Genomic DNA, 27,779 nt, shown 5'->3' on the forward strand with positions numbered 1-27,779 from the left:
GAGCCGGGTGCCCTGATTTCCCTTTTAGGGAAGAGCAAGGGAGCGATAAACAAACCTTGAAGGCGTGGTCCAAGTTGGAGGCGTCATCAAAAGCCTGGATGAAAATGGTGCCCAGCCGACGGTCCATGTCTTCTACTTTCTGCTGGAAACCAAAGGCATCCTGCTCAAAGTCCTGCACAAAGGCAAAACACAAGCTGTGAGGCTGCAAGATGGCACTAGGAAGGTACCTGTAACTCCTCGATCCAGAGATGCCCTCTCTTATTCACCGTGAACTAAGCCACTCCTCTGGCCAATCTTCAGCCATCGCAACGTGGCAAAGTCCTCACGAAGCTCGAGAACATTTCTGTGCTGTCCCATGGCTGAGATGTTGGCCCTTTCTCTGGGAGGGACCCTTTGGTCCTGAGGGCTTTCCACAGCCCACATGGCACTATCTTCAGCCTACAGGCAAGATGGACTATTTCCACACCCTCTCCCCCACCACTTGGCCTGAAGACCACACCATCATCCAGAAAACCCACGGATGCACCTGCTGAGTCCCAAATCCAACCTACTTTCAAGTCAAAACAAGCCTGTGGTTCCATGGTGAGCTGGTTGTGAGTGAGGCAGTTTCAAAACACTCGCACAGGTTGCCCAGAGAGGCTGTGGAGTCTCCACACTTGGACATAGGTAATCTTGGAGATATTTCACCTGACCAGTCACAGTCCTGCTCTGGCTGAGCCTGCTTTGAGCAGGGAAGGTGGACTGGGTGATCTCCAGAGGTCCTTTTCAAACTCAACAGTACTGGGTTTCTGTAATTTCCATCATCTTCTTGCACTGCTTTTCTTGCTTCAATTGTAATAAATCCTTTGAACTTCAAGAGTAACATCTATATTTGTTTTCCTACACGTAAAAGAGTCCAAATCAAAGACTGAACTTGACAGTCCGTGACAGTCCTTCTGTTCTAGCTTGGACAAAACCACTAAAAATGAGGTCATGTGTCTCTTTTCCAAAGGACAAAGTGCAAGGAAATAGCTTTTACTATTGCTACTGCTGAGCTCCAGCAGATCCAGATGCCATGTTTTAGCTAAAAAAAACGGCTCCAGCAGTGGCAGAGGGTGCAAAACTAGAGCACTGAAAGAACAGAATCACAGAATCAGTTGGTTGGAAGAGACCCTCAAGATCATCGAGTCCAACCATAACCTAACCCCTGGCACTGCCCCATGTCCCTGAGAATGTCATCTCTGTGACTGTTCAACCCCTCCAGGAATGGTGACTCCACCACTGCCCTGGGCAGCCTGTTCCAATGCTTCACAACCCCTTCTGGGAAGAAATGTTTCCTAATATCCAACCTCAGCCTCCCCTGGCGCAACTTGAGGCCGTTTCCTCTCATCCTGGCGCTTGTTCCTGGGGAGCAGAGCCCGACCCCCCCTGGCTCCAAGCTCCTTTCAGGCAGTGCAGAGATCAGAAGGTCTCCCCTCAGCTCCTGTTCTCCAGCTGAACCCCCCAGGTCCCTCAGCCACTCCCACCACACTTGTGCTCCAGCCCCTCACCAGCTCTATTCCCTTCTCTCAACTCACTCCACTACCTCAAGGTCTTTCTTGGCCTGAGGGGCCCAAAACTGATTTGAGGTTTGGCTTCCCCAGCGCTGAGTACAGTGGGACAGTCATTGCCCTGGGCCTGCTGGCCACACTGTTCTTGATGCACACCAGGATGCTGGTGGCCATGTTACCCACCTACACTGGGCCATCAGCTGTCCCCCAACATCATCTGTTTCCCCTGGGCCTGATTCAGGGCTTCCTCCAGCTACACATGGACTGTGGAAATGGGAGAAAGCTGCATGAGGCACAGACAAACCCTACAGGACAGAAAGTGCTGAGTTCAGCATGACAGCAGCTCTGCTACTGACAGAACATCGCTGAAAAAAAGCCATCGTGTTTCTGCAGGCATTAGCAACAGCTCTCCAGCCAGCAGGGCTTTGCCCCGAGTCAGCCTGAACCAGTACAGCACAAAGGTTTTCAAAGGGCAGGAGGAAATACCACTCCCAGGCTCCTGAGCATCTAAAGCCCCTCTGGCCCTGACAGATGAACAGCAGCCAGCTGAGATGCACCATTTCCAGACAGCCCCCAGCAGGTGTCCATCAGCAATTACTCCTGTGGATGGCTCCTAGTGAACAGTGACGAAAGAGTGCCCAGAGCGGGTGTGGAGTCTCCTTCTCTGAGACATTCGAACCCGCCTGGACCCACCTGTGTGATCTGCTCTGTGACCCTGCGTGAGCAGGGCTTGGACTGGGGGATCTGCAGAGGTCCCTTCAGCCCAACCAGCCTGGGATCCTGTAAAGGGCATTTCTGAAAAAAGTCCCTTGAGGTGTAGCCCCTGTGGTGGGGCTAAGTTAAAACACAGCCAGCTGCCCAGTGACCTCCCAGGCACTTTGCAGATCATGATGATTTTCTGTGCGGGAGCAATTTTCCTTAGTTGAAGCCTACATGAACCCCAAGTGGCCTGTTCTTCTCAACTCATGGAATTAGCAGCTCCACCACCAGCACTCTCCCTCTACACAAAACCAGCACCACAGGGCACCGTGCACTGGCCAGGCTGCTCTGGGTACCTGTTCTTCCAGAACTCCAGCTCCACCTTCGGGTTCGGATTGCTGCCTTGCAGGAGAGGCTCTGAAGACTCTTTCTTCAGTGCCTCCTGGATCTGGTGGCTCCAGTCTATGATGGCCGACTCCATGGCATACACCAGAGATTTATCTATCCGTTCCATGCTGTAGTAAACAGAGTACGTGATTAACTTTGTTGATGTGCATTGCTCAGTTGGATCTACTTCCAATGGCCGTGTGGGCAGCTGGATTTTACAGGGTTTCACATTTCAAAACCACAAAACAATCAAACCCCATAAGATTTTGTCACTGGTTTAATATAGGAATTACACTCTGGAGAAAATGGCTGAATGTCTGCAGCAGTGTGGGCAACAACACTGTTCATAAAGTGAATGGTGGAAATGAAGAGCCAGTCGCCACCTCTCTGCACAGCCAGTCATTGTCACATCAGATCCATTCAGGTTCAGGATCTGACCTGGAGACTCACACATCCAGCAAGATTCTCTCTCCCCATACCATTCTCCCTCAAAATATTCTACATCCCTGCAGTCATTAACTCACTTAATTCAGCAAGAAACACCACCAAGTGGGCTGGGAAGCTGAGGACAGGTCACCCCACTGCCTTGGAAGCAGTAACTTCTCACAAAATCCCACCCGCACCACGTCCTGTCTGAGGAGTGATTCATTCCACTGCACCCACACATCTCCTGGGGTTCCACAGGGGCACGCACGCAGCCCAGACACGATGACAACTTGATGTACAAACGCATCTGCTTCTCTGGACCTTCCAGAACCTGTTATTTTGGGGTGGTACTCACGATTTCTCATTTTCCAGATCAATGTCCTCAATTCCCTCTGAGCCAGCTGGGAGAGGCAGCAAGGTCTTGCCGTCTACTTGGCCAACAACTGTGAAAATGGTACTTTTGAGGTTGTGGACATGACGCACGATGTCTTGTGACACCACTTGTGGCCAGCCCTGATGGTTCTTCTTGTTCGTTAGGATGGGCACGATCACCTACAGCGGGAGTCACGGAAGACCAATGGAGAAAAAAGTGCAGCAGGAGACGGACAGGCCACCAGGCTCTGAGGTCTGTGCTTGGCCAAGCCTGGAGACCCATATTCATTGCTGTCTCAAGCAGTTCCCATGTGAAATAGAGGCAGCTGATGATGAATGGGCATCTCTACAGGCCCACTTTATACAGCAGAACACCCTTTTCCCCAAATCCAAGCAGCCAAGGAGGGTGGAAGCCAGTAGGCAAAGTGAGCAGCCCCATCCCCAGGCTCTCCCAGCCTTTCAAGCCCGCAACTGGAGATGGCCCCATGGGCTGCTGTCCCTTGCCCTCACAACTGTCCCCGGTGCTTGGTCCCCATGTCCCTGCCCATGGGCACAGCCGTCAGGCTGCCCTTTGAGCCTGCCAGGGCTGGGCTGAGCTCAGTGTGCTGCAAGGGAAGGTCTGCTGGTACCCCCTGGGATACACTGGTGGTGAGGGTCCCCCAGGTCCCAGCTGCAGCCCACCAAACAGGAGCTTTGCCTTTATCAGCACTTTTACTGACCCGGCAGCATGGGGTTGTGGGGCTGGTCGGGGTTTGCCCAGATTTGAGCTGCTTTTGGCTTGTTTGAGCTGTGACAGCAACACCGTGTCTGTCACCTATCCTGGCTGGCTCTGCACTGGGACCAGCCTGTGGCAACAGCCTAACAAAGCCAGGTTGTCCCTAGTGACAAACAACAGCCCTTTGTGTTACTGGACTCAGGGTGGGGGTAGGGGAGGGGGGGAGGTGACTAAAGGCATAAAAATAGCTGCAAATGGACATAAAATTGAAACGGAATAAAGCAGCTCAGCACCTCCATGGTGCTGTCCCAGGATGCTGAAGACTCTTTGGAACTGTGGCTGGCTCTGTAGACCCGAAGAAGACCCGACCAGCCACCTTCGTGCCCAGGGAGCCGTGGGAAGGGGGAGCACAACCCCAGGGAACACACGGGCAGGTGCTGACGAGTTCACCTTCAGCAGTTTTAGCTGCATTATTAGCAAGATGTGTCTCTATTACTTAAAGCATGTGGACTGCTAATGCCAGTGATGTTGTAACCAGGCAAATGATAGCCGTTCATTTTCTTTCTGACTGTTAAAATGATAACTGGACTCAGGATGAAGCCCCAGCCCACAGAGCAGGTGTGTTCCCTTCGGCACCGCAGGAGTGAAGCAACAAGTGGACAAGGTCACCAGCTGTGACCCCTCACTGAATAAAGACAAAGTGTGGGCAGAGGAACACACGACCCCAACCCCAGGAAATTCAAGACCTTTTTCACCTTCACGCAGACCCACCCCATCTGCCTGACCCAGCACCACCGCTGCTTTTGCCTTCAAGTGAAGCTTGAGAGGAAAATAGGATGAAAACCAGGCACAATCTGCTCCCTGCAGAAATACTGCATGTCTGCACAGGGGAGAGCAAAGCCTGCAAACACGCAGCTGGGACGCACAATCCCGGCTCCCAAAGGCATTCAGAAAACAGGATTTAACAGGATCTGCCAAAGTGTTCCTACCCCACCATCTACCCATAGCAGACGGTGCTTGCAATGCTATTGGCCAGCCGTGATGCAAAACCACTGTTTGTGCAGACTTCGCAAGACCACGGGGCTCATCAAAACAAAAGCTCCCCGTATAAATAATGTGTTTTCTCACAAAACCAGGATAACCAGTCTGGCAGCCTGCTCTTGGGAATCCAATCTATCAGTCACCATCTTAATATACCAAACATCATGATCAGAGCTTCTCAAATCCAGCAGCTCCTCTGCTTTCCCATTACAGCCTCATTCCTGAGACTTCTCCAGGTGAGGAGCCATCAGGAATAAACCGAAACAACATTGTCTAGTTCAGGCTAATAACACAGCAAAGCAAAAGCACTCGAACCTCTTGACGATCTCTTTAAGAAAACATCAGCCCACCTGAGATAACCCGACACTGAGCTACAGGAGGCTCCTGAACATCACAAAACACTTTTTCACTATGAGAGTAATCGAGCACTGGCCCAGGTTGCTCAAAGAGGTTGTGAAGTCTCCATCCTTAGAGATAATGAAGAGCTACCTGGACATGGCCCTGGGCAACTGGCTCTGGATGGCCCTGCTTGAGCAGGGGTTTGGAGTAGGTGACCTGCAGATGTCCCCTCCAGCACCTGTGGGTACATCAGTCCCACAAGGACCCCACTGATAGACAGAGCTGATGTGGATCAGCATTCAGGTGGTTTATATGAGTTCTAAAGCCGTCCATGGTACTGCAAAGGGCAGAGTTAAGGGTACAAGTGCATCAGCAGAGAAGGGAGGGAGGCCAAGGAGCCTGTCTGTAGGAGGGGACACCTTCCCCGCTGCCATGTGCGAGGGGCACCCGGTACTCATGGGTGCCAGGGCTCCCTCTGCACCTCCGGGGCTGCCCAGGCCTCACAGGATCCCAGCCTGGTTAGGTTGAAGGGATCTCTGCAGATCCCCCAGTCCAAGCCCTGCTCACGCAGGGTCACAGAGCAGATCACACAGGTGGGTCCAGGCGGGTTTCAATGTCTCAGAGAAGGAGACTCCACACCCGCCCTGGGCAGCCTGGGCCAGGCTCTGGCACCTCCCAGCAAACAAATTTCTCCTCATGTTGAGCCTGCCCCCGTGGCCCCTCATCCTCACCTCCTCCACGAGGGCGGCAAAGTGCCGCAGGGCATCGGCGGGCAGGTCCCCGCAGAGCAGCTCCCCGGGGCCGGCGCCGGGGGCCCGCAGGAAGAACAGCCCCTTGCGGCGGGCGGCGGGGGGCGGCGGGGGCGGCCCCAGCTCCAGCTCCCCGGCCGGGCCCCGCCAGAGCAGCAGCGCCGGCCCCGCCGGCCCCGCCAGGAAGCTCCGCAGCAGCGGCCCCGCCGCCTCCCCGCCTGCCCAGCGCTCCCAGCGCTCCGCCGGCACCCCCAGCCCCCGCGCCGCGCACCGGCACAGCCGCTCGGCGCCGGGCACCGGCTCCACCGCCTGCTCCATCCGGCCGGCACCGGCGGGTGTTGGCGGGGAAGAGCCGCGTTGCCCGGGGGAAGGGACACTGCGAGGAGCCGGGGGCGGGCCGGGGCGGGACCCAGCTCGCCTGGGAGACGCAGCTGCCCCGGGCAACCACGGGTATCAACACAAGCTGGGGATGGAGGGCCTGAGAGCAGCCCTGCGAAGGACTTGGGGGTGCTGGGGGATGCTCCCTCTGGGGGGGGTCTGGATACCACTGGATCCACCTGGGCACCCCCAAAGTGGCTTTTTAGCACTTATTTTTCTCCTGAAAAAGCAAACACAGTGGGGCTTTCTCCCACCTGGTTTGGCCTTTAGGAAGGGAAGAGCAGAAGAAGGGGCCTTGGGGACTAGAACCACTACGCAAACATTTGATTAGGGAGACAGGAGCTAGAGATTTGTCTGTCACTGTGGAAGAGGTGACAGCGGTGTGATCTTTGCCTCCAGACTAATCCCAAAAATATGCCCAAGCTAGAAATGGGTCAAATGGGGAAAGGGAATGGGCCTGGACCACAATGGCAAACTGATTGTTCAGAACTCCCAGGAAAAGGGGGGTACCGATATTTGTTGGTATTAACTGATGTTTTTTCAGGTTGGCCAGAAGCGTTCCCTACCAGGACAGCAAAAGCTTAGGAGGTGACTACAACACTGATACACAAAATAATACCAAGGCTTGGAGGCCCAGCTGTTAGATCCTCTGATTGAGGGCCACATTCTACTGACGAGTATGTGAAGTCTTTTGCAGAAAACTTTGAAACCATAATAGGAAGGTCCATTTCAAGATCCCCTGACTGCTACCAATATCGGAGAACAGAATGCCTGGATTCGCCATTCTAGAGTGAAGAAAGCCTGCGAAACACCACGGAGGGTAACCCGGGCGCAACCTGGAAAACTCTGTTTTTCACAGTCACCTTTTGGTCCTTCTGGGGGACCAGCCTGGGTGGTGCTTCCCGCATTGGGAAGAAGAAACCCAAAAGAACAAACAAGTAGAATTTTTGGTAGATATGGGGGCAACACTAATGAAAACCTGGACAGAAGAAACTTCAACCCCATGACGGGAGGGGCCTTTTTCTTGTTTTGTTAACTACAGAACCAGCCGCTGCCCCCACCCTGAAGCACGCAGGCTGTTGTCCCACACTGCCAGCACCACCCCCCTTCTTTTAGCAGGATCATTTTATCTGAGCATGGCAGTGGCCCTAAAGGCACTTGCTTTGATAGAGCTGTCCAATAAGGTGTTGAACAAGTCCTCGCAGACAGGCAATGATGTAGCATGCTATAGAAATCAGTGCTTCTGTTACTTCGATTAAAGAAGTAATTTCTCTCAATATTCCAAACCAAGATTCTAACAATCCCATGAGTGGACTATCTACACCTGAATTCTCAGCCAATTCTTCTGCTGAAGCTGTGGTTAGACATATATCACCTTTTTCTGCCAACATCGTATCTGGGACCATGTTATTTTCCCATGCCATTCTACTAGTAGCATCTAATTGTTTGGTGATTCATTTAACTGCTTGTCTAGTATAACTTATAAATAAATGTTATTTATCCCGTCTACATTCTTGTTTGTAGTTACCTACCAAAACAAAAAGGACTCAGAACCCGCAGCTACCTTGACTTCTTGCTTTGTGTTCCTTGGGGACTCCTCTGGGGACCCCAATCTAATTGAAATAAACCCTGTCATCAGAGGAAAGCCCTCAACTCCTTTTTCTGTTGCCCTGATGGATCACAGTGTTCAAATGCCAGGGTAAAAGGAATTTCCAATTGTACGACGTCACAGGTACCTTCCCAGTGGGGGATAAAATGGAATGAAGTGTCATCTTCCCACAGTACCACCAAAGATCCACTCAAGAAGCATTTGAGGACATATGAGGACCAACTTCCCGTGTCTCTGCACACCTACTCATGTTCCTAGGAACTTGGTATCATTCCTGCCCCGTCGTGAGAGACAGGCAGTATGATTTTCAATTATTCCTGAAAATGCCAGGGGGATTTTGATATTTTTCCCTGCAAAGCTGGAAACAGTAGGGAGAGAGTATGACACGACTTATTTCTCCATGCCGTAGAGTCTTGGCATAAGGCTAAGACGCACTCCATCCCCTGTCAATCTTCGCTCCACCCCAGAGGGAAGGGTACCACTTGGGCCACAGGCCTTCCTGCTGCACAGGCATAGCAATTGCTCTTGTTTAGGCTTTGCACCATATATTTGATCCATTCTACCCAGGCATTTGTACCTCCATATATTTTGAACCTTCCCAGGGCATCTTTTCTACTAATGTCTATTTGTGATCCATAAACCCCACTTACTGAATCATCTGCTCTCTGCCTTGCAATTAGCAAAGGGTTGCACTGCAGAGACTCACATCCTGGGAGAGACTGTCCTTTAGATAGGGTCATTTTTCTTTTCAACTCTATAACCGTTCATTGCTCACTGTCCATGCCCTAAACTCTGTGCTCCAAATAACACTGTACCAGGAGGGGCAATGAGAGCACAGCCGGCGGCTTTCCCCGGCCCCAACCACCGCCTGCCCGCCCCAGTCCGCCGCAGCGAGCCCGGCCGCCCATCCCCGCCCAGAGTTCCTCCCCACCCCCCGCCCCGGCCTTTCGCCAGCGAGTTCGCCTCCCCCCCGGGAAGCCGGGGCGTCCCTGCCGGCTCCGTGCCCGGGGTGGACGGGGGTGGACGGCGGGGGGGGTGGACGGCGGGGGGGGGGGGGGCACGCGGGCGTCCCGCGGTTTCTCAGCCCCGCTGTCGGAGGCCTAACCCCCTCACCTGCCCGTGCTGCCGCCTCCCGCGCTTCTTCCTCGGTGGCTCGCTCGCTCGGTCCCTCGGCCCGCTGCCCGCCCCGGCCGCGGGCTGAAGAAGAAACCGACCCCGCCAGCGGCTTTGCCTCCCCCCGGGGAGGCATAGAGACACCGCGTCCCCGTTCCCGTCTCCCCGTCCCGGCCCGCCTGCCTCCCTGCCTACCCGCGCGCGGGGTTCCTCGGCCGATCGGCAAGACGCTCCCGCGCTGGCCTCCCCGCGACCGCCCGCCCGACGGGCTTGACTCCGAGCGACTGACCGTTGGGCACCTGGCGGGGGGCAGGGGGCCGGTTGCCGGGCGGCGGGGAGAGCGCGCATGCGCGGCGCGCGCAGTTGCCGACCCCCTCCGGCCCTTCCCGCGGGTGGGCCGGAGGGGGCGGGGGGCAAGGCGAGGGCGGGAGAGACCGCGCTTTGGGGTGCGGGCGGGGGGGGGGGTGTTTGTGCTCGCCGTGCAGTCTGAGCCGGAACACGAAGTGAAATTATACGGCGGCGGCGGCGGCAGGTGCGGGTGGGGGGCACGACGACACCACCACGACCCCGCCGCCCCCGCCGAAATAAACCCCCACCAAAAAAAAAAAAAAAACACCGCCACGAAACCCGCATCCCCACGCCACGCGCGAGCCCCGAAACTCCAGACACGGACTCGCCGAGCGTGTGCACGGATCGCGAGGGTCGAAAAGCTCGACTCGTAGAGTCGCGTACACTGTCCCGCAGCCACCCGCGAGAGGCTCGCTCGGTCGCGTCCAGATCCTGTCCCTGCGTAGGACCAACCGCCCCGCCGTTCCGGTTCAGTCCTTGCCCGCCGGTCCCACTTACTTAGACTAAGCCTAAAATGCAAAGATCTCTCCATAAGGATGGGTTTTATACTCTACTTCCACAATCTGCTGGCAGTACAAAAGAATAAGCGGCAGATCTACTTAGGCTGAGTCACGGTGCTTTGCTCCTAAGACCATGCATACCATGGGAATATTTCAGCTGCATGTCCCACCCCAACCCCAGAGAGCAAGAGCTCCAGGAACAGGTGGAGAAACAGGGAAGAACACTGCAGTGCTTCTGAGAAATAAAGCAAGGACAGAAAGGCAGACGGGCATGCTGTGGAACCTTCTCCTTACCCGGCTGTGCTGCTGCCACTCATGAAATGACACTGTAGAGCAAGTACTTTTAGCACCTTTTTTGTGTTTCACGTTCCAGGAACCCTTCCCCTGGAGGTCCAGCTGCTGAGGTGGAGACTCAGGACCTGGACCCCATTGCTTCGGGGCAGAGGCTCTGATGGAGAGGAGAGGAGATCAGGGGTTGCACTGGGAAATGTGTCTGCACTGCAGGGGATGTGAGAGAGGTTCCTAAATCCCATCTCCAGCATTTCTGGTAGCAGTTAACTCTTCCTGCCCATGGCTGTGCTGCCTGCAGCTGTGTCTCTGTCCCTGGGTCTGCTCCCTGTCCGTGTCACAGATCCCGTCCCACCCGCTGTGTGCTCAGCTCTGTCCTGCTCACACCTCCTGGCACTGCCCAGGGGCAGCTCTGTGTGTGCAGGGGCTCAGGAGCAGCTCAGACAAGTCCTAACGAGAACTGGGGTCTCAGTGTCTTCTCCAAAGAGAGAAATAAATCCCCATCTCCCACTGCACACCCAGACAACCAAGAGTGGAAAACTGAAAGCACAGACTCCTTCCCTTGCAGCTGTTCCTGTCTTGATGTCCTTGTTCAGAAGGACTCTCTGCCATGTCCGTGGGGTTGATCTGGAGCTCTGAGCAGCCTTGACCCACACAGCACCCTCCAACCCCACAAGGTCCCTGCCTGCCCTGCCGGGGGTCGCTCCTTCCACCCACAGCTGCTGCCATGGGATCTCCCCGGGCAGGCTGAGCGCTGACCCTGGCAGGCGGCAGAGTCCCTGCCCTGGCACAGCCCTGGGGTGCAGGGACCCTGCTCTGCAGGACAGCCCTGGGCACCCCTGGGTGCTCACCCGGCTTCACAGCTGTTCAAAATTGAGGTGCAAGATCCCCCACCTTACAGATCCCACCAGCTGTGCCTGTGCCAGTTTTAGGAGATGCCTCCAGGAGCTACAGCTGCATTGCTCTGCACCCAGAGACTTACCATGGCAAGGGCTGCAAAGGTTTCTCCTCCAGTGAGCTCTCAGTCATCCTCCCAATCCTGACCACCTTTAATCTCTCTCTGCCTTGCTCGTCTCCCTGAGATCCCCAGGCAGAGCCCTCAGCCCTGCTGCGTGTGCAGAGGAGCTGCTCCTGGGCAGAGCTGTCTCTCTGCAGCGCTGCCGCTTGCCAGGAGCTCCCTCTGTCCCAGGAGCCCAGCCCAGATCAGCAGCACAGGAGCAGCCCAAGGCGCTTTAATGACCCCTCTGGTGGGTTTGGTGCTGAGTCCATGAACCTCAGACCCTGAGGGCAAGTTGAAGAAGTCAAACTCAGATCTAAACTTCAAAGTTTCCTGTAATGTTAAAGAATCCCACTGAGGGACACAGCTGAGAAACCATCCCCAGGGCAGCTGGGACAGAAAACTTGAAGCAGAACAAAGGGTAATGAAGTGAAAGGTGGCTCTGATGCTGAGTAAACCTGGATGTGTTTCATTAACCAAAGGGCCAAGCCCTGACCCCCAGCCCTGGGAAGGCAGATCCTGTCCCTCCCACGTTGCCCAGGGCCCTTCCTGGCCAGTGTGATGTGGGGCTGTGCAAGGCCAAGGGCAGGACTATGGTCCCACACCTCCCAGGTTCCTGGCTGGGGACAAGGAGGGTTTTGGAGCTCATTGACAACGTCTTCCTGACATGGGTGACTCAGGAGTCAGTGAGGTGAGGTGCCCAGCCACTCTCACTCCCAGTTCCAAGACTTAGCCATGTACATCCAGTTGGATGTTACAAATTACTTGACCGTGGAGAAGAAATGGAAAACATCTTCTGTCAGCAACCTTAGGATGTCTCCAGTCAATGAGCAGGTTCCTATGGAGAACTGTAATGACCCTGACACTCACTGGCCAGGAGGTGATCTTGGGCCGACTTCTTAACATGTCTGCCTGGTGGGCCAATAGGGGTGATGTTCACCTGGATCTATTCCTGATCAAGAAGGAAGAGCTGGTGAGGGATGTGAACGTCAGTGTCCACCTTGGCTGTTGTGACCAGGAAACAGTGGGGTCCCAGGCACCAGAGGGGAGGGTGAAGGCCAGCAGCAGAGCACAGGCTGGTGGGCTGCAGAGAAGGCTTTGACGTACTGGGGGATGGCAGATGAGGTGGTTACGTGGAAGCAGGCCTGAAAGGTGAAGAAGCTCAGGAAACCAGAGCAGCCTTACAGGACAGGCTGCTCCAAGCACAAGAATGATTTCTTTGAGAACCCATGAAAAGAAGCATTTATCTTGTGAGGCTGCTCATCTGAACTGATGGAGCTCCAGGACAAAAAGGCAGCACACAGGAGGTGGAAGTAGGGGAAGCTGCAGAGGAGGAATTCAGAAACCTTGTCCATCGATGTAAAGATGATGCCAAAGCTGATCTGAACTTCATAGCTGCAGGGGAGAATGAAGGCAGCAAGACGAGCTTACACAGTTTCCTTAAAACAAGAGACGTGGGCCTCCTGCTGAACTTTGTAAGAGTACAATCAGACAGGACTGAGGTTCTTCACGGCTTCTTTGCCCCCATCTTCACCAGCAAGGTCTCCTGGGAGTTCATTCCGAAACTCAGGAGTCTGGAGAAAACCCAGCAATGGATGGGGCTCAAGTCAGGGTGACCTGAGGCAACTCAGATGCTCAGACACCATTACAGAAAATGAAAACTGAGCATGGAAGGAAATAGAAGAAATTTAGCTTTATTGCTATTTATTATGGAAATGCTCTCTGTTTTACTATTTCTGAAATCTCCCTAATCATCAACAACAGACTTGAAGCCTTTAGGAAAAAGATGCACAGAGCCTTGCCTTGTAAGAGCATTTCAGATGTTAATGAGCCCTCTGCTGCCATGATCCTGAACTGCAGCTACTGAAACAATGAACAAACCTCTCATGAAGTGAAAGGCAGAAGCAAACCCCAGGTTTCTGAGGGTGTTTGGGACCCCACGAAGGGCCATCAGTGACACAGCTGTGAAGGAAACAACCAGTGCAGGTCCCTGTCCGTGAGGGCCGGTGAAGGAAAGACTTGGAGACACTGGTTACAGGTGGTGAGGGCCGTGTGGAGGTGGCTCTGATGCCATGTGAGCCCTTGATGCTGGTTCATCACCAGAATGGCTGAGCCCTGACCCCTGGGACCTGGTAGATTTTTCTCCAGTGTTTTCCAAGGCTTTTCCTGTGGTCAGTGTGAGTGTTTTGTGTTTTGGGGTGGGTTTTCTGTGCTGTTGTTTTAAGTGCAAGGCTCTGGTTTTCTGTGGAGCTGCAAATGCCTGTGAGTTCCTCACAACTCATCCAGCTTCTTTCATACATCTGGCAATGGTCACCAATCACCTCAATGTCCCAGTCCCAAACTTGCTTGAATCCTCTATTTGGATCCATACCCATCACTCCAGGAGGTTCATGGATCCACCAGGCTCATGGATGATTCCTGAGGTCCATCCAAGCGTGGGCAGTGTAAGAGAGGAGCAGAGCAGGGTCAGCTCATGGGCCATGGCTGAGCACAAACACCCCAGCAGCAGCCATTCCCCATCTCCCAGGCACAGCCATGCCCACAGGATGGAAATGTCACTGCCATACATGATCAGCCCAAGAGAGGCCTTTCTTCCTTCCATATTCCCAGGAAAATCTTCCTCCTGTTCCTCCTCCACCTGCAGACATCAACTGCTTTCCATTTCTGGGCTCAGACATGGCTGGAAGGGTTCACTGAAGCCATCAGCCATCTCACTGCTTCTCCCTGACAGGCCCTGACCCTCTCCCACACCTACACATGGCCAAGCACGGCTGCTCAGGGCCTCCCGCTCTTCAGAAGAGGCCTCGAGCTTCTTGGTTCTTCCTGGTGCTTCTTATAAATTTCCTCTCTCTCTCCAGAGTTCATGGTGAGCTTTCTTGTCCATAACAGCCCCTTCATGACCATGCTGTACTAAATGGTTGTCTCTTTATGATCATTTGTGCAGAAAGGGCAGTCACAGGACAGCACCCAATGTGTCAAAACTGATGCCGAGTGAAATGCCGTAAAGCCCTGATGAGTTCCCCCTGTGTCTGTGTCTCTCCTGGAAGGAGTCTGTCCCGAGAAGGGGATCCAGCTCCTGCCACTCTCTGCAGAGGCACATGAGCAGTGTCCGTGCACCTGGGGACACAAAGGTGACGTTTGCCAGACCACCCTTCATCTGAACCACTTAGATGTCTGCTTGTGGGTGGGGTATCATGCCTTATAGTGCAAATATCTATTTAATTGTCATTGCCAGAGGGGCTATCACGGATACAGAGTACTATTTTACAGATATTTAAATATTAGCCTGTTAAACTTTTATTTTTCTTTAAAAACTGACATTCCTAGACGTATTACACAAACACTTGAAGGATGCTTTTTAACATGATTGTCCACAGAAGCCCACCAGCTGTGCAGCTCAAGGAATGGGATTTCAAGGGCAGGATGGTTTGGGCTCTGTCCTGGGATCTGGAAACTGAAACGTGCTCCCATCTCCCACCCCCTGCCCTCCTCAGTGGGGCTGTGAGACATTCTGCCAGCAGGAAACACAGGTCAACCAGGAGTGGTGGTGGAGCTGTTCTCTATGTGAGAGAGCAACTGCAATGTACTAAATTCTGCCCAGGAGCGGATGAGGAACGAGTCAAGAGTGTATGGGTCAGGATCAAGGGACAGGCTGGCAGGGGTGATACTGTTGTAGGTGTCTATTACAGGCCACCAGATCAGGCTGAGGAAGTTGATGAGGCCTTCTATGCGCAGCTGAGAGTGGCCTCACAGTCACAGGCCCTGGTTGTTGTGGGTGATTTTAACTTCCCTGATGTTTGCTGGAAGGACCATTCAGCCAGCCAGCACAGCCCAGGAGGTTCCTCCAGCGCATTGATGATAACTTCCTCATGCAGATGGTGGAGGAGCCGACCAGGAGAGGTGCACTGCTGGATCGCATCCTCACTAACAAAGAGGGTCTGGTCGAAGCAGTAAAGGTCGAGGGCTGCCTGGGTTGCAGTGACCACGAGATGGTGGAGTTCAGCATCTCGTGTGGCAGGAACAGAATAGCAAGTAGAATTGCAACCCTGGACTTTGGCAGGGCTAATTTCGGCCTTTTCAAGCAATTGCTGGGGGAAATCCCATGGGCAAGACTGCTTGAAGGAAAAGGGGCCCAAGAGAGCTGGATTGCATTCAGAGATTGCTTCTTCCATGCTCAGGATCAGAGCATCCCCACACGTAGGAAGTCGAGGAAGGGAGCCAGGAGGCCTGCGTGGTTGAATAGGGATCTGTTGGGTATGCTCAAGCAGAAGAGGCGAGTTTACAGGTCATGGAAGCAGGGGCTGGCCACTTGGGAGGAATATAAGGCTGCTGATAGAGGATGCAGGAAGGCAGCTAGGGTAGCCAAGGCCTCCTTAGAATTACAGCTGGCGAGAGGGGTCAAGGACAGCAAGAACTTTTTCAAATACATAGCAGATAAAACTAATACCAGAGGCAATGTAGGCCCACTGATGAATGGGGTGGGTGCCCTGGTGGCAGAAGACACAGAGAAGGCAGAATTGCTGAATGCCGCCTTTGTCTCTGTCTACTCCGCTGGAGGCTGTCCTGGGGAGCCCTGTACCCCTGAGACCCCGGATGAAGCCAGGTCAATGGAGGAGTTTGCTTTAGTCGATGAGGACTGGGTTAGGGAACAATTAAATAGTCTGGACATCCATAAATCCATGGGCCCAGATGGGATGCATCCGCGGGTGCTGAGGGAGCTGGCTGAAGTCATTGCTGGACCGCTCTCCATCATTTTTGCCAAGTCTTGGGAAACGGGAGAGGTGCCCGAGGATTGGAGGAAAGCAAATGTCACTGCAGGCTTCAAAAAGGGCAAGAAGGAGGACCCGGGTAATTATAGAGCGGTCAGCCTCACCTCTGTCCCTGGGAAAGTAATGGAACAGCTTATCCTTGGTGCCATCTCAAGGCACATCAGGGATAAGAGGGTCATTAGGGGCAGTCAGCACGGCTTTACCAAGGGTAAGTCATGCTTGACCAACCTCGTAGCCTTTTATGAGAATGTACCAAGGTGGATGGATGATGGCAGAGCGGTGGATGTGGTCTACCTTGACTTCAGTAAAGCCTTTGACACAGTCCCTCACAGCATCCTCACAGCTAAATTGAGGAGGTGTGGTCTGGACAATAGAGTAGTGAGGTGGGTTGCAAACTGGCTTAAAGAGAGAAGCCAGAGGGTGGTGGTCAATGGTGCGGAGTCCAGTTGGAGGCCAGTATCTAGTGGAGTGCCTCAGGGGTCAGTACTGGGGCCAATATTATTCAATATATTCATTAATGATTTAGATGAGGGAATTGAGTGTACGATCAGCAAGTTTGCTGATGACACTAAGCTGGGAGGAGTGGCTGACACTGGAAGCTGTGCCGCCATCCAGCGGGACCTGGACAGGCTGGAGAGTTGGGCGGGGGATAACCTGATGGAATTTAACAAGGGCAAGTGTAGAGTCCTGCATCTGGGCAGGAACAACCCCAGGGTCAGTATAGGTTGGGGAATGACCTATTAGAGAGCAGTGTAGGGGAAAGTGACCTGGGGGTCCTGGTGGACAACAGGATGCCCATGAGCCAGCACTGGGCCCTTGTGGCCAGGAAGGCCAATGGCATCCTTGGGTGTATTACAAGGGGGGTGGTCAGTAGATCGAGAGAGGTCCTCCTTCCCCTCTACTCCGCCCTGGTGAGACCCCATCTGGAATATTGTGTCCAGTTCTGGGCCCCTCAGTTCAAGAAGGACAGGGAACTGCTGGAGAGGGTCCAGCGTAGGGCAACAAAGATGATTAAGGGAGTGGAGCATCTCCCTTATGAAGAAAGGCTGAGGGAGCTGGGGCTCTTTAGTTTGGAGAAGAGGAGACTGAGGGGTGACCTTATTAATGTTTGTAAATATATAAAGGGTGAGTGCCAGGAGGATGGAGTCAGGCTCTTCTCAGTGGCAAACAATGATAGGACAAGGGGCAATGGGATCAAGCTGGAACACAAGAGGTTCCACTTAAATTTGAGAAAGAACTTCTTCTCAGTGAGGGTAACAGAGCACTGGAACAGGCTGCCCAGGGAGGTTGTGGAGTCTCCTTCCCTGGAGACATTCAAAGCCCGCCTGGACACCTTCCTGTGCGACCTCACCTAGGCGTTCCTGCTCCAGCAGGGGGATTGGACTAGATGATCTTTTGAGGTCCCTTCCAATCCCAAACATACTGTGATACTGTGATACTGTGACCCCGCTGACTCCCATTGACCCCCATTGACCCATTGATCCCCATTGACCCCATTGACCCCCATTGATCCCATTGACCCATTGACCCCATTGACTCCCATTGACTCCCATTGACTCCCATTGACCCCATTGACCCCCATTGATCCCATTGACCCATTGACTCCCATTGACCCCCATTGACCCCGTTGACTCATTGATCCCCATTGCCCCCCATTGCCCCCCATTGATCCCCATTGATCCCCATTGACCCCATTGACCCCCATTGACACCCATTGACCCCATTGACCCCCATTGATCCCATTGATCCCATTGACCCATTGACCCCATTGACTCCCATTGACCCATTGACCCCATTGACCCATTGATCCCCATTGACCCCCATTGACCCCATTGACTCCCATTGACCCATTGATCCCCATTGACCCCATTGACTCCCATTGCCCCATTGACCCCATTGACCCCATTGCCCCATTGACCCCCATTGACCCATTGATCCCCATTGACCCCATTGACCCCCATTGATCCCATTGACCCATTGACCCCATTGACTCCCATTGACCCATTGACCCCATTGACCCATTGATCCCCATTGACCCCATTGACCCCCATTGACCCCATTGACTCCCATTGACCCATTGATCCCCATTGACCCATTGACCCCATTGACCCCATTGCCCCATTGACCCCCATTGATCCCATTGACCCCATTGACCCCGCTGACTCCCATTGACCCCCATTGACCCCATTGATCCCCATTGACCCCATTGACCCCCATTGATCCCATTGACCCATTGACCCCATTGACTCCCATTGACCCCATTGACCCCCATTGACCCCATTGACCCATTGACCCCATTGACCCATTGACTCCCATTGACCCCCATTGACCCCGTTGACTCATTGATCCCCATTGCCCCCCATTGCCCCCCATTGATCCTCATTGATCCCCATTGCCCCCCATTGATCCCCATTGCCCCCATTGCCCCCCATTGATCCCCATTGCCCCCATTGACTCCCATTGCCCCCCATTGCCCCCATTGTCCCATTTCAGGTAAAAGAGGACATAAACAAGAGAGAAAAAACAAAACACAACACATTTGGGTACTCCTGGGTCCTTTGGGGCACTCCTGGGTCCTTTGGGGCACTCCTGGGTCCCTCCTGAACTCCTGGGTCCTTTGGGGCACTCCTGGGTCCCTCCTGAACTCCTGGGTCCTTTGGGGTACTCCTGGGTCCCTTGGGGTACTCCTGGGTCCCTCCTGAACTCCCCATAGACCCCCATAATTTCCCCCTTAGGGACCCAGGAGTGCCGCATAGTGACCCATAAGTGACTCATGGAGCCCCCTAAGTGCGTTCGGGTCCCCTCGGGTCCCTTCGGGTGAGTTCGGGCCCCACTCGGGTCCCTTCGGGTCCCTTCGGGTGTGTTCGGGTCCCCTCGGGTCCCTTCGGGTGCGTTCGGGTCCCACTCGGGTCCCTTCGGGTGCGTTCGGGTCCCTTCGGGTGCCTTCGGGTCCCCTCGGGTGCGTTCGGGCCCCACTCGGGTCCCTTCGGGTGCGTTCGGGTCCCTTCGGGTGCGTTCGGGTCCCCTCGGGTCCCTTCGGCTCCCTTCGTGTATCTTCGGCTCCTCTCGGAGCCGCCTCCGCGCACGCCACGCACAGTGGGCGTGGCCACGCACCCCCCCCCTTCCCATTGACCGCCGCCTGAGGAAGGGGGCGTGGCCTCGCTCGCAGCCGCCGCCGCGGCGGGAAACGATCGTGAGGCGGGAAAAGGGGGAGAAAGTTGGGGGGGGAGGAAGAGGAGGGGCCGGGGGGGGAGCGGAACACGGGTTTTGGGGTAAAAAGGGGGGGATTTGGGAGTTTGGCGCCTTTTGGGGCACTTTCGGGTGGGTTCGGGTCCCTTCGGGGAGACTTCGGGCCCCTTCGGGTGGGTGCGGGTCCACTCGGGTGGGTTCGGGCTCCTTCGGGTGGGTTCGGGCCCCTTCGGGTGGGTTCGGGTCCACTCGGGTGGGTTCGGGTCCACTCGGGTGGGTTCGGGTCCCTTCGGGTGGGTTCGGGTCCACTCGGGTGGGTTCGGGTCCCTTCGGGTGCGTTCGGCTCCACTCGGACCCCTTCGGGAAGACTTCGGGTCCCTTCGGGTGCGTTCGGCCCCGGCCGGGACTCGGGCGCCGTTCGGCTCCGCTCGGGCGCCGTTCGGCTCCGCTCGGGCGCCGTTCGGCTCCGCTCGGGCGCCGTTCGGCTCCGCTCGGCTCCGCTCGGGCCCATTCGGCTCCGCTCGGGCCCATTCGGCTCCGCTCGGGCGCCGTTCGGCTCCGCTCGGGCCCATTCGGCTCCGCTCGGGCCCATTCGGCTCCGCTCGGGCCCATTCGGCTCCGCTCGGGCCCATTCGGCTCCGCTCGGGCCCATTCGGCTCCGCTCACCTCTTTCCGTCTCCGCTCGTTTTCCCGCGCTTTCCCTCAGAGCGCGAAACGAAGCGCGGGGACCCCCGGGGCCGCTTTTTTCGCGCTTTTCCCGAGGTGACAACAGCGGGGGCTTTGGGGACACAGCTCGGGGAGCCTCAGCGGGAGGGTTTTGGGTTGAAAAAGCGCTATTTTGGGTCAATTTTGAGGTGGTTTGTGGCCCTCCCGGCGGGGCAAGATGGCGGCTGCGGACATCGAGGGGCTGCTGGGTGAGTAATGAGGGGGAATTAGGGGTGATTAGCGCGAATTAGGGGGTAATTAGGGGGCAGCGGGGATATGGGGGGGTGGGGGGGGTGTTAATTAGCGCTGCTGAGGGTGTTAATTCTTAATGAATGCAGAGGAGGAGCCGTTCCCCAGGGCCATTGTCCCCAGGGCCCATTGTGACATCCTCTGCACCCCCTTGTCCCCAGGGCCCATTCTGACATTCAGGGGACCCCTCTTTGTCCCCAGGGCCCATTGTGACATCCTGGGGATCCCTCATTGTCCCCAGGGCCCATTGTGACGTCCCAGGACCCCCCATTGTCCCCAGGACCTATTGTGACATTCAGGGGGCCCCTTTGTCACTGGGGCCCATTGTGACACCATGGAGACCCCCGCTTGTCCTCAGGGTCCATTGTGACATCCTGGGCACCCCCCATTTTCCCCAGGACCCATTGTGACATCCTGGCCACCCCCTTGCTCCCAGGGCCCGTTGTGGCACCATGGGGACACCCCCTTTGTCCCCAGGGCCCATTGTGACATCCCAGGACCCCCCTTTGTCCCCAGGGCCATTGTAGCACCATGGGGACCCCCTTTGACCCCAGGGCCCATTGTGGCACCATGGCAACCCCTTTTGTCCCCAGGGCCCATTGTGACATTCTTGGACCCCACTTTGTCCCCAGGGCCTATTGTGACACCATGGGGACCCCTCCTTGTCACTGGGGACCCATTGTGACACCATGGGGACCTCCCCTTGTCCTCAGGACTCATTCTCACATCCTGGACACCCCCCATTGTCCCCAGGGCCCATTGTGACATCCACTGCACCCCCTTGTCCCCAGGGCCCATTGTGACATTCAGGGGACCCCTCTTTGTCCCCAGGGCCCATTGTGACATCCTGGGGACCCCCCCTTGTCCCCAGGGCCCATTGTGATGTCCCAGGACCCCCCACTGTCCCCAGGGCCCATTGTGACATTCAGGGGACCCCCCTTTGTCCCCAGGGCCCATTCTGATACCGTGGGGACCCCCTTTGTCCCCAGGGCCCATTGTGACATGCTGGGGACGCTCTTTGTCCACAGGGCCCATTGTGACATCCTGGGGACCCTCCTTGTCCCCAGAGCCCATTGTGACATCCCAGGACCCCACTTTGTCCCCAGGGCTTATTGTGACACCATGGGGATCTCCCTTGTCCCCAGGGCCCATTGTGACATCCCATGACCCCCCTTTGTCCCCAGTGCTATTGTGAAATCCTGGGGACCCCTTTTGTCCCCAGGGCCCATTGTGACACCATGGGGAACCCCTTTGTCACTGGGGGCCATTGTGACATTCCAGGATTCCACTTTGTCCCCAGGGCTCGTTCTGACACCTTGGGGACTCCCATTGTCCCCAGGGCCCATTGTGACATCCTGGGCAACCCCATTGTCCCCAGGGCCCATTGTGACATCCTGGGCAACCCCATTGTCCCCAAGGCCCATTGTGACATTCCAGGACCCCCCATTGTCCCCAAGGCCCATTGTGACATCCACTGCACCCCCTTGTCCCCAGGGCCCATTGTGACATCCTGGGGATCCCTTCTTGTCCCCAGGGCCCATTGCGATATCTGGGGGACCCCTTTATCCCCAGGGCCCATTGTGACATCCTGGGGACCCCCCCTTGTCCCCAGGGCCCATTGTGACATCCCAGGACCCCCCTTTGTTTCCAGGGTCCATTGTGACATCCTGGGGTCCCCCCTTTGTCCCCAGGGCCCATTGAAATGTCCCAGGAAAACCCTTTGTCCCCAGGGTTCATTGTGACATCCTGCGGACCCCATTTGTCCCCAGGGCCCATTGTGGCACCATGGGGACCCCCTTTGTCACTGGGGCCCATTGTGACATCCCAGGACCCCACTTTGTCCCCAGGGCTTATTGTGACACCATGGGGATCTCCCTTGTCCCCAGGGCCCATTGTGACATCCCATGACCCCCCTTTGTCCCCAGTGCTATTGTGAAATCCTGGGGACCCCTTTTGTCCCCAGGGCCCATTGTGGCACCATGGGGAACCCCTTTGTCACTGGGGGCCATTATGACATTCCAGGATTCCACTTTGTCCCCAGGGCTCGTTCTGACACCTTGGGGACTCCCATTGTCCCCAGGGCCCATTGTGACATCCTGGGCAACCCCATTGTCCCCAGGGCCCATTGTGACATCTGGGGGACGCCCTTGTCCCCAGGACCCATCGTGGCACCGTGGGAACCTCCTTGTCACTTGGGCCCATTGTGACACCATGGGGACCCACCCTTTGTCCCCAGTGCCCATTGTGACATCCTGCGGACCCCCCGTTGTCCCCAGGGCCCATTGTGATATTCAGGGGACCCAGCATTGTCCTCAGGGCCCATTGTGACGTCCCAGGACCCCCCATTGTCCCCAGGGCCCATTGTGACATCCTGGGGACCCCCTTGTCCCCAGGGCCCATTGTGACATCCTGGGGATCCCTTCTTGTCCCCAGGGCCCATTGTGACGTCCCAGGACCCGCCATTGTCCCCAGGGCCCATTGTGACATTCAGGGGCCCCCGTTTGTCACTGGGGCCCATTGTGACATCCCAGGACCCCACATTGTCCCCAGGGCCCATTGTGACATCCTGGGGACCCCACTTGTCCCCAGGACCCATTGTGACACTATAGGGACCCCCCCTTGAGCCCAGTGCCCATTGTGACACCGTGGGTACCACCCTTGTCCGCAGGGCCCATTGTGACATCCTGGGAATCCCTCCTTGTCCCCAGGGCCCATTTTGACATTCAGGGGACCCCACATTGTCCCCAGGGCCCATTGTGACATCCTGGGGACCCCCCTTTGTCCCCAGGGCCCATTGTGACATCCTCGGCACCTCCTTGTCCCCAGGGCCCATTGTGACATTCAGGGGACCCCACATTGTCCCCAGGGCCCATTGTGAAAACCAGGGGACACCCTTTGTCCCCAGGGCCCATTGTGACATCCTGGGGACCCCCCCTTGTCCCCAGGGCCCATTGTGACGTCCCAGGACCCCCCACTGTCCCCAGGGCCCATTGTGACATTCAGGGGACCCCCCTTTGTCCCCAGGGCCCGTTCTGATACCGTGGGGACCCCCTTTGTCCCCAGGGCCCATTGTGACATCCTGGGGACCCTCCTTGTTCCCAGAGCCCATTGTGACATCCAGGGGACCCCCTTTGTCCCCAGGGCCCATTGTGGCACCGTGAGGACCCTCTTTGTCACTGGGGCCCATTGTGACATCCCAGGACCCCCTTTGTCCCCAGGGCCCATTGTGACATCCTGGGGGACCCTCCTTGTCCCCAGAGCCCATTGTGACATCCCAGGACCCTACTTTGTCCCCAGGGCTTATTGTGACACCATGGGAATCTCCCTTGTCCCCAGGGCCCATTGTGACATCCCATGACCCCCCTTTGTCCCCAGTGCTATTGTGAAATCCTGGGGACCCCTTTTGTCCCCAGGGCCCATTGTGGCACCATGGGGAACCCCTTTGTCACTGGGGGCCATTGTGACATTCCAGGATTCCACTTTGTCCCCAGGGCTCGTTCTGACACCTTGGGGACTCCCATTGTCCCCAGTGCCCATTGTGACATCCTGGGCAACCCCATTGTCCCCAGGGCCCATTGTGACATCCTGGGGACCCCCATTGTCCCCAAGGCCCATTGTGACATTCCAGGACCCCCCATTGTCCCCAGGGCCCATTGTGACGTCCACTGCACCCCCTTGTCCCCAGGGCCCATTGTGACATTCAGTGGACCCCTCTTTGTCCCCAGGGCCCATTGTCACATCCTGGGGACCCCCGTTGTCACTGGGGCCCATTGTGACGTCGCAGGACCCCCCGTTGTCCCCAGGACCCATTGTGACATTCAGGGGGCCCCTTTGTCACTGGGACCCATTCTGACATCCCAGGACCCCACATTGTCCCCAGGACACATTGTGACATCCTGGGGACCCCACTTGTCCCCAGGGCCCATTGTGACACCGTGGGTACCACCCTTGTCCGCAGGGCTCATTGTGACATCCCAGGACCCACATTTGTCCCCAGGGCCCATTCTGATACCGTGGGGATCCCCTTTGTCCCCAGAGCCCATTGTGACATCCAGGGGACCCCCTTTGTCCCCAGGGCCCATTGTGACATCGCAGGACCCCCCTGGGCTCCAGGGCGCATTTTGACATCCTGGGGATGCCCCCTTGTCACCGGGACCCATTGTGACGTCCCAGGACCACCCATTGTCTCCAGGGCCCATTGTGACATCCTGGGGATCCCTGCTTGGCCCCAGAGCCCATTGTGACGTCTTAGGACCCCCCCTTGTCCCCAGGGCCCATTGTGACATCCCAGGACCCTACTTTGTCCCCAGGGCTTATTGTGACACCATGGGAATCTCCCTTGTCCCCAGGGCCCATTGTGACATCCCATGACCCCCCTTTGTCCCCAGTGCTATTGTGAAATCCTGGGGACCCCTTTTGTCCCCAGGGCCCATTGTGGCACCATGGGGAACCCCTTTGTCACTGGGGGCCATTGTGACATTCCAGGATTCCACTTTGTCCCCAGGGCTCGTTCTGACACCTTGGGGACTCCCATTGTCCCCAGTGCCCATTGTGACATCCTGGGCAACCCCATTGTCCCCAGGGCCCATTGTGACATCCTGGGGACCCCCATTGTCCCCAAGGCCCATTGTGACATTCCAGGACCCCCCATTGTCCCCAGGGCCCATTGTGACGTCCACTGCACCCCCTTGTCCCCAGGGCCCATTGTGACATTCAGTGGACCCCTCTTTGTCCCCAGGGCCCATTGTCACATCCTGGGGACCCCCGTTGTCACTGGGGCCCATTGTGACGTCGCAGGACCCCCCGTTGTCCCCAGGACCCATTGTGACATTCAGGGGGCCCCTTTGTCACTGGGACCCATTCTGACATCCCAGGACCCCACATTGTCCCCAGGACACATTGTGACATCCTGGGGACCCCACTTGTCCCCAGGGCCCATTGTGACACCGTGGGTACCACCCTTGTCCGCAGGGCTCATTGTGACATCCCAGGACCCACATTTGTCCCCAGGGCCCATTCTGATACCGTGGGGATCCCCTTTGTCCCCAGAGCCCATTGTGACATCCAGGGGACCCCCTTTGTCCCCAGGGCCCATTGTGACATCGCAGGACCCCCCTGGGCTCCAGGGCGCATTTTGACATCCTGGGGATGCCCCCTTGTCACCGGGACCCATTGTGACGTCCCAGGACCACCCATTGTCTCCAGGGCCCATTGTGACATCCTGGGGATCCCTGCTTGGCCCCAGAGCCCATTGTGACGTCTTAGGACCCCCCCTTGTCCCCAGGGCCCATTGCGACATTCAGGGGACGCCTCTTTGTACCCAGGGCACATTGTGACATCCTGGGGACCCCCCCTTGTCCCCAGGGCCCATTGTGACATCCTGGGGATCCCTCCTTGTCCCCAGGGTCCATTGTGACGTCCCAGGACCCCCATTGTCCTCAGGACCCATTGTAACATTCAGGGAACCCCTTTGTCACTGGGGCCCATTGTGACATCCCAGGACCCCACATTGTCCCCAGGGCCCATTGTGACATCCTGGGGACCCCATTTTCCCCAGGACCCATTGTGTCACTATGGGCAACCCCACTTGTTCCCAGGGCCCATTGTGACACTGTGGGTACCACCCTTGACCGCAGGGCTCATTGTGACATCGCAGGACCCCCCTTTGTCCCCAGAGCCCATTGTGAAAACCAGGGGACACCCTTTGTCCCCAGGGCCCATTGTGACATCGCAGGACCACCCTGGTCCCCAGGGCCCATTGTGACATCCTGGGCACCCCTTTTGTCCCCACGGCCCATTGTGGCACCATGGGGACCCCCTTTGTCACTGGGGCCCATTGTGACATCCCAGGACCCCACTTTGTCCCCAGGGCTGATTGTGACGTCCCAGGGCCCCTGTGTGTCCCCAGGGCCCATTGTGACACTTTAGGGACCCCTCTTTGTCCCCAGGGCCCGTTGTGACATCCTGGAGACCCCCGCTTGTCCCCAGGGCCCATTGTGACGTCCCAGGACCCCCCATTGTTCCCAGGGCCCATTGTGATGTCCTGGGGAGCCCCCTCTGTTCCCAGGGCTCATTGTGACTTTCAGGGGACCCCCCGTTGTCCCCAGGGCTGATTGTGACGTCCTAGGGCCCCTCTGTGTCCCCAAGGCCCATTGTGACATCCCATGACCCCCTTTGTCCCCAGTGCTATTGTGAAATCCTGGGGACCCCTTTTGTCCCCAGGGCCCATTGTGACACCATGGGGAACCCCGTTGTCACTGGGGGCCATTGTGACATTCCAGGATTCCACTTTGTCCCCAGGGCTCGTTCTGACACCTTGGGGACTCCCATTGTCCCCAGGGCCCATTGTGACATCCTGGGCAACCCCATTGTCCCCAGGGCCCATTGTGACATCCTGGGGACCCCCATTGTCCCCAAGGCCCATTGTGACATTCCAGGACCCCCCATTGTCCCCAGGGCCCATTTTGACATCCACTGCACCCCCTTGTCCCCAGGGCCCATTGTGACATCCTGGGGACCCCCGTTGTCACGGGGGCCCATTGTGACGTCCCAGGATCCCCCATTGTCCCCAGGGCCCATTGTGACATCCTGGGGATCCCTCCTTGTCCCCAGGGCCCATTGTGACGTCTTAGGACCCCCCATTTTCCCCAGGGCCCATTGTGACATTCAGGGGGCCCCTTTGTCCCCAGGGCCCATTGTGACATCCCAGGACCCCCCATTGTCCCCAGGGCCCATTGTGACGTCCCAGGACCCCCCATTGTCCCCAGGGCCCATTGTGGCATCCTCAGCACCCCCTTGTCCCCAGGGCCCATTGTGACATTCAGGGGACCCCTCTTTTTCCCCAGGGCCCATTGTGATATCCTGGGGACCCCCCCTTGTCCCCAGGGCCAACTGGGACGTCCCAGGACCCCCATTGTCCCCAGAGCCCATTGTGACATTCAGGGGCCCCCGTTTGTCACTGGGGCCCATTGTGACATCCCAGGACCCCACATTGTCCCCAGGGCCCTTGTGACATCCTGGGGACACCCCCTTATCTCCAGGGCCCATTGTGACATCCTGGGAATCCCTCCTTGTCCCCAGGGCCCATTTTGACATTCAGGGGACCCCCCATTGTCCCCAGGGCCCATTGTGACATTCAGGGGACCCCACATTGTCCCCAGGGCCCATTGTGACATCCTGGGGACCCCACTTGTCCCCAGGACCCATTGTGACACTATGGGGACCCCCCATTGTCCCCAGGGCCCATTGTGACATTCAGGGGACCCCCCTTTGTCCCCAGGGCCCATTCTGATACCGTGGGGACCCCCTTTGTCCCCAGGGCCCATTGTGACATGCTGGGGACGCTCTTTGTCCCCAGGGCCCATTGTGACATCCTGG

General features: G+C 56.6%; 1 protein-coding gene and 1 long non-coding RNA gene across 2 annotated transcripts in view; one reads left to right on the top strand and one right to left on the bottom strand.

Moving 5' to 3' along the window:
• Positions 1-2,473: 2,473 nt before the first annotated feature.
• LOC139826720 (dynein beta chain, ciliary-like) lies at positions 2,474-9,863 on the bottom strand. The gene is made up of 3 exons (XM_071803127.1): positions 9,553-9,863; positions 3,397-3,593; positions 2,474-2,743 (listed from the first exon to the last, which is right to left on the bottom strand). The coding sequence occupies exons 1-3, from the start codon at positions 9,703-9,705 to the stop codon at positions 2,530-2,532; spliced, it is 564 nt and encodes a 187-aa protein (XP_071659228.1). The 5' UTR covers positions 9,706-9,863; the 3' UTR covers positions 2,474-2,529.
• A 9,523-nt stretch (positions 9,864-19,386) lies between these two features.
• Positions 19,387-27,779, top strand: part of LOC139826701 (uncharacterized) — a 59,287-nt gene continuing 50,894 nt past the window's right edge. The window contains exons 1-2 of the long non-coding RNA XR_011736857.1: positions 19,387-19,452; positions 20,303-20,362. This is a non-coding gene — a long non-coding RNA (uncharacterized lncRNA). The remainder of the gene's footprint in view (positions 19,453-20,302; positions 20,363-27,779) is intronic.

The sequence above is a fragment of the Patagioenas fasciata genome, unplaced genomic scaffold, assembly GCF_037038585.1.
Source record: "Patagioenas fasciata isolate bPatFas1 unplaced genomic scaffold, bPatFas1.hap1 Unplaced_1, whole genome shotgun sequence".
In the NCBI taxonomy this organism is placed as follows: Eukaryota; Metazoa; Chordata; class Aves; order Columbiformes; family Columbidae; genus Patagioenas; species Patagioenas fasciata.

Bases quoted from the DNA above. Each gene is read 5' to 3' on its own strand.
- LOC139826720 (XM_071803127.1), bottom strand. From the start codon at position 9,705: ATGCGCGCTCTCCCCGCCGCCCGGCAACCGGCCCCCTGCCCCCCGCCA. The intron at 3,594-9,552 runs GTAGGCAGGGAG...CTCCCGCTGTAG, and splicing joins CCGAGGAACCCCGCGCGCGG to GTGATCGTGCCCATCCTAAC. The intron at 2,744-3,396 runs GTGAGTACCACC...TGTTTACTACAG, and splicing joins GATCTGGAAAATGAGAAATC to CATGGAACGGATAGATAAAT.